Source organism: Oncorhynchus tshawytscha, unplaced genomic scaffold, assembly GCF_018296145.1.
Source record: "Oncorhynchus tshawytscha isolate Ot180627B unplaced genomic scaffold, Otsh_v2.0 Un_contig_5345_pilon_pilon, whole genome shotgun sequence".
NCBI lineage: Eukaryota > Metazoa > Chordata > Actinopteri > Salmoniformes > Salmonidae > Oncorhynchus > Oncorhynchus tshawytscha.
In genome coordinates, this window is record NW_024609551.1 from 185,001 (window position 1) to 195,000 (window position 10,000).

The window sequence follows — 10,000 nt, forward strand, 5'->3', positions numbered from 1 at the left end:
AGCATCTAGTCCAACACAGTGTACACCACAGCATCTAGTCCAACACAACACAGCATCTAGTCTAACACAGTGTACACCACAGCATCTAGTCTAACACAGCATCTAGTCTAACACAGTGTACACCACAGCATCTAGGACACAGTGTACATGCAGCATCAGACACAGCTACTGACATCATGGAGAAACTGGTCACAGTGTACACCACAACATCTGGACAGGACATGTGACACCACAGCTTCCCATCCCAAACAGTGTACACCACATATTAATAACACAGTATACACCATAGCATCTAGTCCAACACAGTGTACACCACAGCATCTATATAAATAGTATAAATAGCATAAATAAAATATAAATAAATAAATAAAATATAAATAAATAATAAAATATAAATAAATAAATATATAAATAAATAAATAAATAATATATAAATAAATCTAGTCCAACACATATATATATATAAAAATAAATAAATAATATAAATATATATAAATAAATAATATAATGACCACATTCAGTTTCTGTTCTTCGGTGAAGCATCTTTTTTTGTGGTTGTTAGTGCAGAACATTTTGTCTCAAGGCAAGCCTCAGTCCGGGGCCTCAGTCACAGCCCCAACAAGTGTCTGTGTGCCTCTCCTCTCCAACACCACTCCCTCCACAGTGTACCCCACATCTTCACACAGCCCCAACATCTAGTCCAACTGTGTACACACAGCTCTCCCTCTAACACCTCTCCCTCCACCCCCCCTACCTCTTCACAGCCCCAACACAGTGTACACCACAGTCTGTGTGCCTCTCAACACAGTGTCCCTCCACCCCCTACCATCTTCACAGCCCCAACAAGTGTCTGTGTGTCCCTCTCTCTCCCTCTCCTCCACCCCCCTACCTCTTCACAGCCCCAACAAGTGTCTGTGTGCCTCTCCTCTCCTCTCCCTCCACCCCCTACCTCTTCACAGCCCCAACAAGTGTCTGTGTGCCTCTCCCTCCCTCCCTCCACCACCCTACCTCTTCACAGCCCCAACAAGTGTCTGTGTGCCTCTCCTCTCCCCTCCCTCCACACAGCTACTGACATCCCCCTACCTCTTCACAGCCCCAACAAGTGTCTGTGTGCCTCTCCTCTCCCTCCCTCCACCCCCTACCTCTTCACAGCCCCAACAAGTGTCTGTGTGCCTCTCCTCTCCTCCCTCCACCCCCCCCCTCTTCACAGCCCCAACAAGTGTCTATGTGCCTCTCCTACCTCTTCACAGCCCCAACAAGTGTCTGTGTGCCTCTCCTCTCCCCTCCCTCCTCCCCCCCTACCTCTTCACAGCCCCAACAAGTGTCTGTGTGCCTCTCCTCTCCCCTCCCTCCACCCCCTACCTCTTCACAGCCCCAACAAGTGTCTGTGTGCCTCTCCTCTCCCCTCCCTCCACCCCCTACCTCTTCACAGCCCCAACAAGTGTCTGTGTGCCTCTCCTCTTCACAGCCCCAACAAGTGTCTGTGTGCCTCCCTCCCCTCCCTCCACCCCCTACCTCTTCACAGCCCCAACAAGTGTCTGTGTGCCTCTCCTCTCCCCTCCCTCCACCCCCTACCTCTTCACAGCCCCAACAAGTGTCTGTGTGCCTCTCCTCTCCCCTCCCTCCACCCCCATCTCTTCACAGCCCCAACAAGTGTCTGTGTGCCTGCCTCTCCTCTCCCCTCCCTCCTCCACCCCCCCTACCTCTTCACAGCCCCAACAAGTGTCTGTGTGCCTCTCCTCTCCCTCCACCCCCTACCTCTTCACAGCCCCAACAAGTGTCTGTGTGCCTCTCCTCTCCCCTCCCTCCCCCCCTACCTCTTCACAGCCCCAACAAGTGTCTGTGTGCCTCTCCTCTCCCCTCCCTCCAGCCCCAACAAGTGTCTGTGTGCCTCCTCCCCCCCTACCTCTTCACAGCCCCAACAAGTGTCTGTGTGCCTCTCCTCTCCTCCCCTCCCTCCACCCCCTACCTCTTCACAGCCCCAACAAGTGTCTGTGTGCCTCTCCTCTCCCCTCCCTCCACCCCCCCCCTACCTCTTCACAGCCCCAACAAGTGTCTGTGTGCCTCCTCTCCTCTCCACCCCCTCCCTTCACAGCCCCAACCCCCTACCTCTTCACAGCCCCAACAAGTGTCTGTGCGTGGAGGAATGGCAGCAGTAGGTCAGGACATTGTGTGTGTATGTGTGTGTGTACTTATAGCCTCCACTCTACACTAACTAACAGTCAACGTAGGTTTTGTCGGTCTCCATTTCCACTAACCCAGAGAGTATTGCCTAATAGATCAACACGTAGTTGTGTTTCCATGATCGTTGTTGTGTCACCCTATGGGCCCTGCTTAAAAAGTAGTGCACTACATTATATAGGGAATACGGTGGCATTTGGTGTCCCGGACAAAGTAGTGCACTACATTATATAGGGAATACAGTGCCATTTGGTGTCCCGGACAAAGTAGTGCACTACATTATATAGGGAATACGGTGGCATTTGGTGTCCCGGACAAAGTAGTGCACTACATTATATAGGGAATACGGTGCCATTTGGTGTCCCGGACAAAGTAGTGCACTACATTATATAGGGAATACGGTGGCATTTGGTGTCCCGGACAAAGTAGTGCACTACATTATATAGGGAATACAGTGGCATTTGGTGTCCCGGACAAAGTAGTGTAAACCGGAATCGGTGCCATTTGGTGTAAACCGGACGGTGTGGTGTAAACCGGATCTGTGTGGTGTAAACGGTGGATTTGGTGTGGTGTAAACCAGATTATGTGGGTAAAGTGGCATTTGTGAGGTGGTAAACCTGATCTGTGTGGTGTAAACCTGATCTGTGTGGTGTAAACCGGATCGGTGTGGTGTAAACCGGATCTGTGTGGCGTAAACCGGATTGGTGTGGTGTAAACCGGATCGGTGTGGTGTAAACCGGATCTGTGTGGTGTAAACCTGATCTGTGGTAAACGAGAACCTCACTAATACCATGCAGCAGCAGTAGAACACTAACCTGAACAGCACATCCTACACACACACACACAGGCCTCTACTACCGTTACCTAAGATATTATTCTGATGATCGTCTGTACTTACTTTTCAAAATAATCTAGTTCTCTTTTAAATCAACAGAGAGAGAGAGGTGTTCAAAGCAGACCACCAAACACACACCGTATCGCTCTCTCCCTCACAGAGTCTCTCTCTCGCTCCCTCACAGAGTCTCTCTCGCTCCCTCACAGGCCGCTGTGAGTTAAGAGAATATCTCCAAAGAGCCTCTTGTCTGGAGAGAAGTGATAAGACCCAGAGAGAGAGAGACAGCAGAGACAGCAGATAGAGAGAGAGAGAGACAGCAGATAGAGAGAGAGACAGCAGAGAGAGAGAGAGACAGCGAGACAGCAGAGAGAGAGAGAGAGAGACAGCGAGACAGCAGAGAGAGAGACAGCGAGACAGCAGATAGAGAGAAGAGAGAGAGAGACAGCAGATAGAGAGAGACAGAGAGAGAGCGAGACAGCAGAGACAGAGAGAGAGAGGAGAGAGAGAGACAGCAGAGAGAGAGAGAGAGCGAGACAGCAGAGAGCGACAGCAGAGAGAGAGAGAGAGCGAGACAGCAGAGAGCGACAGCAGAGAGAGAGACAGCAGAGACAGCAGAGAGAGAGGTGAAGCAAGGAAGAGAAGAGAGCCAGCAGAGAGACCTACACCCCCAGAACATAACACAGCCCTTTAAACACCCCTCAGTACTGTGTCTGAGGTTAACCCTTTAAACTCCTCCTCCTCTCTGTGTCTGAGGTTAACCCTTTAAACTCCTCCTCTGTTCAACAACACATTAGTATGAATAAACAATGTCATATTTGTCATTTTCCTAAGGTGACGCCGAAGGACAATTCACATCCTCAGATGGACAATAAAGTTATGTTCCCATCTCATGGGAATCCTCAGATGGACAATAAAGTTATATTCCAATCTCATAGGAATCCCCCGATGGGAACATAACTTTATTGTCCATCTCGTAGTAATCCCTTCATGATGATTTAACACAGAAGTAGAAGGGAGAAGTCAACCCACCCGTACGACATAGTTGAACCTCCGGTTGTCCTTGATGGCACTGCAGAAGTCCAGCCGGTTGAACGCTTCTCCCAGCGTGCAGTAACCATGACGCTGGGATAATGAGGACGATCGGGTATTAGTGTCTGGTTCACGGGCAACAGGGTATACAGTAACTGTTTATGTTTAGAATGACTATGTTAATAAAGAGACAGTCCTTCCTTCCTTTCCTTCCTTCCTTTCCTTACCTCTTTAGTGCTTCCTTTGTGAACGTAAATCCATTTCTCTTTGTGGAAATCTGTAGGAAAAAGGAGAGTGTGTTATTGAGGACGTTCATGGGGGAAAAAAAAGGACCTAGCATCACCGTGCCGATGACCATTTCCTGTGTAAAATGTCTTTATGATGTCATTGGCCGGTACTGTAATACTGTAGGTTAAACTTACAGGGAATCTTTGCGTTGTTGTTCATGCAGTCTTTCCTTCTCTTCTTGGCTGCCATGTCGTATGTAACAGACAGCCGCAGATTCTCCTGGAAGCATTCGTCCTCCGTTTTACAATAGCTGGAAGACAGACCATACATCCTGTTAGCCATAGCTGGAAGACAGACCATACATCCTGTTAGCCATAGCTGGAAGACAGACCATACATCCTGTTAGCCATAGCTGGAAGACAGACCATACATCCTGTTAGCAATAGCTGGAAAACAGACCATACATCCCGTTAGCAATAGCTGGAAGACAGACCATACATCCTGTTAGCCATAGCTGGAAGACAGACCATACATCCTGTTAGCCATAGCTGGAAGACAGACCATACATCCTGTTAGCCATAGCTGGAAGACAGACCATACATCCCGTTAGCAATAGCTGGAAAAGAGACCATACATCCCGTTAGCAATAGCTGGAAGACAGACCATACATCCCGTTAGCAATAGCTGGAAGACAGACCATACATCCCGTTAGCAATAGCTGGAAAAGAGACCATACATCCCGTTAGCAATAGCTGGAAAAGAGACCATACATCCCGTTAGCAACAGCTGGAAGACAGACCATACATCACGTTAGCAAAGCTGGAAGACAGACCATACATCCCGTTAGCAATAGCTGGAAGACAGACCATACATTCCGTTAGCAATAGCTGGAAGACAGACCATACATCCTGTTAGCAATCGCTGAAAAAGAGACCATACATCCTGTTAGCAATCGCTGAAAAAGAGACCATACATCCTATCCTGTTAGCAATAGCTGGAAGACAGACCATACATCCTGTTAGCCATAGCTGGAAGACAGACCATACATCCTGTTAGCCATAGCTGGAAGACAGACCATACATCCTGTTAGCCATAGCTGGAAGACAGACCATACATCCTGTTAGCCATAGCTGGAAGACAGACCATACACTATCCTGTTAGCATAGCTGAAAGACAGACCATACATCCTGTTAGCCATAGCTGGAAGACAGACCATACATCCAGTTAGCAATAGCTGGAAGACAGACCATACATCCAGTTAGCAATAGCTGGAAGACAGACCATACATCCTGTTAGCCATAGCTGAAAGACTGACCATACATCCTGTTAGCCATAGCTGGAAGACAGACCATACATCCTGTTAGCCATAGCTGGAAGACAGACCATACATCCAGTTAGCCATAGCTGGAAGACGGACCATACACCCAGTTACACATCTGGTGTACAAAAAGCTACATTTATGCACTTTAAACAAACAACAAATGGTTGAGTTTTATCATTGTATGAAATGTTTTTAAAAATGGCTCATTTGAGATGATGATACTATGGTTTTCCAAACAGGTAGGCATATAGTTGGCTTCAAAATGCCTGGAGTCAGGTTCCACTGTAATTCCAACAGACGTCGTCTAATCCCATCACTTGTACAGTAGTTATTTATAGCGCAATGATTAACGAGTAGGAACACAGGCTCAAAACACACAATAACAACAATAGCCGTCTCCTGCTTAGCCGTAGTTTAACAGCAAGAGCGAATACCGTATTGTGAGTAACGTCACATTAGGTTTCTATCGCTTATCTATTTATCACTTATTTTAGAGGTAGACAGGATGTCAAATTGTCAATATGAATATATTTATTCTCATTCTCTGTCCCCCTGCCGCAATCTCTCAATTGAAGGGGATTTATTGGTATGGGAAACATGTGTTAACATGGCCAACGCAAGTGAACTAGATAATAAACAAAAGTGTCTCTCTCTCTATCGCTCTCAGAGCATTTCATGGGAAAACTCCTTGGATAACTTGATGGCGCACTTCAGTTGTTCTCGATGTCATTAGCTGGTGTCGATGCTGCTCAAGACAAAATGTATCAGGAAGCACAAACACAACAAAAAAATACATTCCGTTTCCGATACTGACCTCACGTCTGAGTCATTGCTGTTTTTGTCGTCTAAAGAATAGTTTTTCCATCCTTCTTCAGTTTTAACCCAGCTCTGACCCGGGGACCGCCAATCCTGTCCTAGAAAAGGCATTCTCGACTATTTAAAAATCAACAACGCCGAAAGAAAATGATAGTTCTGACTTTATGTTGAAGAACGTTAAATGTTGTAAGATATAGGTTTGTTTTTGTCTCCCGTCTGCTCTTCAATAAAGTGTCTGATGTGTTGTCTAGTATTGTGACTGCGCAGCGGCCCTTTTTATTCTCCTGTGAACAATCCGGAAAGTCAACACTTTGAGCTCCTCCCCCTTTTGGAAACTGTGCGGCAACACGTGGCTTTGTTTATCTTCTTCACTATTGCAAAACGACCCAGGGAAGGAATACTGTCACCCACAGTGGGGGTTTAGGGGGCAAATGTCCTGTGCTGGAAGATACATTAACCATTTTATACTGCTGAATCAGAGCTTTTTCATTTGAACTTGACACAACAAGCCTTTCTTGATGACGTAGTTAAAATAATCTTATCCGTTTCTGTAAAATTCCCCTGACTCATCCCTGGAAGTAAAAAATGAAGTCTCTTCTCAGGATTCTGCTAGAGGGCAGGGTTACATTGGGGGGGAACAAGATGTATAAGGGGGGAGGGGGGAGGTAAGTGGAGCCGCACTCTAGGAAAACATACACCAAATTAATAATTCCACCAAATATTTAGGAAGAGGTCATCATTTCATGGAGTCTGTGAAGGAAGAAACCACTTGGAAAAAGTGGTAAGCAAGTTATGTCCAAAAAAAAAAAGGATTTTCACCAAGTCAGATGAATGTATTAGGCTGGAGGTTTCCTTGTAGCTGTGTCGGCTAGTAGTTTGCCTTGGGGTAAGTTTAGCCAATGGCCTTGGGGTAAGTTTAGCCAAGTTTAGCCAATGGCCTTGGGGTAGGTTTAGCCAATGGCCTTGGGGTATCCAATGGTTGAGCCAATGGCCTTGGGGTATCCAATGATTGAGCCAAGTATCAATGGATTGAGCCAATGGCCTTGGGTATCCAATATTGAGCCAATGGCCTTGGGGGTTGAGTCAATGGCCTTGGGGTATCCAATGGTTGAGTCAATGGCCTTGGAGTATCCAATGGTTGAGTCAATGGCCTTGAGTATCCAATGGTTGAGTCAATGGCCTTGAGTATCCAATGGTTGAGCCAATGGCCTTGGAGTATCCAATGGTTGAGCCAATGGCCTTGGAGTATCCAATGGTTGAGCCAATGGCCTTGGGGTATCCAATGGTTGAGTCAATGGCCTTGGGTATCCAATGGTAGCCAAATGGGTGAGCCAATGGCCTTGGTTGATGGGTATCCAATGGTTGAGCCAATGGCCTTGGCCAATGGTTGAGCCAATGGCATTGGAGTATCCAATGGTTGAGCCAATGGCCAGTATCCAATGGTTGAGCCAATGGCCTTGGGTATCCAATGGTTGAGCCAATGGCCTTGGGTATCCAATGGTTGAGCCAATGGCCTCCAATGGTTGAGCCAATGGCCTTGGAGTATCCAATGGTTGAGCCAATGGCCTGAGCCAATGAGTATCCAATGGTTGAGCCAATATGAGCCAATGGCCTTGGGGTATCCAATGGTTGAGCCAATGGCCTTGGAGTATCCAATGGTTGAGCCAATGGCCTGGGAGTATCCAATGGTTGAGCCAATGGCCTTGGAGTATCCAATGGTTGAGCCAATGGCCTTGGAGTATCCAATGGTTGAGGCCTTGGAGTATCCAATGGTTGAGCCCTTGGCCAATGGTTGAGCCAATGGCCTTGAGGTATCCAATGGTTGAGCCAATGGCCTTGGAGTATCCAATGGTTGAGCCAATGGCCTTGGGGTATCCAATGGTTGAGCCAATGGCCTTGGGGTATCCAATGGTTGAGCCAATGGCCTTGGGGTATCCAATGGTTGAGCCAATGGCCTTGAGTATCCAATGGTTGAGCCCTTGGAGTATCCAATGGTTGAGCCAATGGCAATGGGGGTATCCAATGGTTGAGCCAATGGCCTTGGAGTATCCAATGGTTGAGCCAATGGCCTTGGGGTATCCAATGGTTGAGCCAATGGCCTTGAGTATCCAATGGTTGAGCCAATGGCCTTGGAGTATCCAATGGTTGAGCCAATGGCCTTGGAGTATCCAATGGTTGAGCCAATGGCCTTGGGGTATCCAATGGTTGAGCCAATGGCCTTGGGGTATCCAATGGTTGAGTCAATGGCCTTGGGGTATCCAATGGTTGAGCCAATGGCCTTGGAGTATCCAATGGTTGAGCCAATGGCCTTGGAGTATCCAATGGTTGAGCCAATTGCCTTGGAGTATCCAATGGTTGAGCCAATGGCCTTGAGGTATCCAATGGTTGAGCCAATGGCCTTGGAGTATCCGATGGTTGAGCCAACATTGGAGTATCCAATGGTTGAGCCAATGGCCTTGGAGTATCCAATGGTTGAGCCAATGGCCTTGGAGTATCCATGGTTGAGAACAGTACAATGGTTGAGCCAATGGCCTTGGAGTATCAATGGTTGAGCCAATGGCCAGTATCCAATGGTTGAGTCAATAGCCTGGGGTATCCAATGGTTGAGCCAACAATTGGGGTATCCAATGGTTGAGTCAATGGCCTTGGAGTATCCAATGGTTGAGAACAGACTGGGTATCCAATGGTTGAGTCAATGGCCTTGGAGTATCAATGGTTGAGCCAATGGCCTTGGGGTATCCAATGGTTGAGCCAATGGCCTTGGAGTATCCGATGGTTGAGCCAATGGCCTTGGGGTATCCAATGGTTGAGTCAATGGCCTTGGGGGATGGTTGATCCAATGGCCTTGGAGTATCAATGGTTGAGCCAATGGCCTTGGAGATGAGCCAATGGCCTTGCCAATGGCCTTGGAGTATCCAATGGTTGAGCCAATGGCCTCAATGGTTGAGCCAATGGCCAGGACAATGGTTGAGTCAATGGCCTGGAGTATCAATGGTTGAACAACTGGGTACAATGGTTGAGAGTCTCAGTAGAACAGACTGGTAGTAACAGACTGGCAAGTAACTGGAGTATTTTCTTCCCAGTATAATGCAAAGCATTAGAACAGACTGGGTAACTGGAGTCTCAGTAGAACAGACTGGGTAACTGGAGTCTCAGTAGAACAGACTGGGTAACTGGACTCAGTAGAACAGGTAACTGGAGTCTCAGTAGAACAGACTGGGTAACTGGAGTCTCAGTAGAACAGACTGGGTAACTGGAGTCTGGAGTCTCAGTAGAACAGACTGGGTAACTGGAGTCAGTAGAACAGACTGGGTAACTGGAGTCAGTAGAACAGACTGGGTAACTGGTCTCAGTAGAACAGACTCAGTAGAACAGACTGGGTAACTGGAGTCTCAGTAGAACAGACTGGGTAACTGGAGTCTCAGTAGGACAGACTGGGTAACTGGAGTCTCAGTAGAACAGACTGGGTAACTGGAGTCTCAGTAGAACAGACTGGGTAACTGGAGTCTCAGTAGAACAGACTGGGTAACTGGAGTCTCAGTAGAACAGACTGGGTAACTGGAGTCTCAGTAGAACAGACTGGGTAACAG

General features: G+C 47.5%; 1 protein-coding gene across 1 annotated transcript in view; it reads right to left on the bottom strand.

Annotated features, from left to right (window-relative positions):
* Nucleotides 1-6,699, bottom strand: part of LOC112241695 (F-box only protein 32) — a 16,813-nt gene extending 10,114 nt beyond the window's left edge. Inside the window, exons 1-4 of the mRNA XM_042315853.1 lie at nucleotides 6,409-6,699; nucleotides 4,468-4,583; nucleotides 4,273-4,322; nucleotides 4,046-4,138 (exon numbers count right to left, since the gene is read on the bottom strand). Coding sequence (XP_042171787.1) covers nucleotides 4,046-4,138; nucleotides 4,273-4,322; nucleotides 4,468-4,583; nucleotides 6,409-6,521 — 372 coding nt within the window. The 5' untranslated portion in view covers nucleotides 6,522-6,699. The remainder of the gene's footprint in view (nucleotides 1-4,045; nucleotides 4,139-4,272; nucleotides 4,323-4,467; nucleotides 4,584-6,408) is intronic.
* Nucleotides 6,700-10,000: the final 3,301 nt, after the last annotated feature.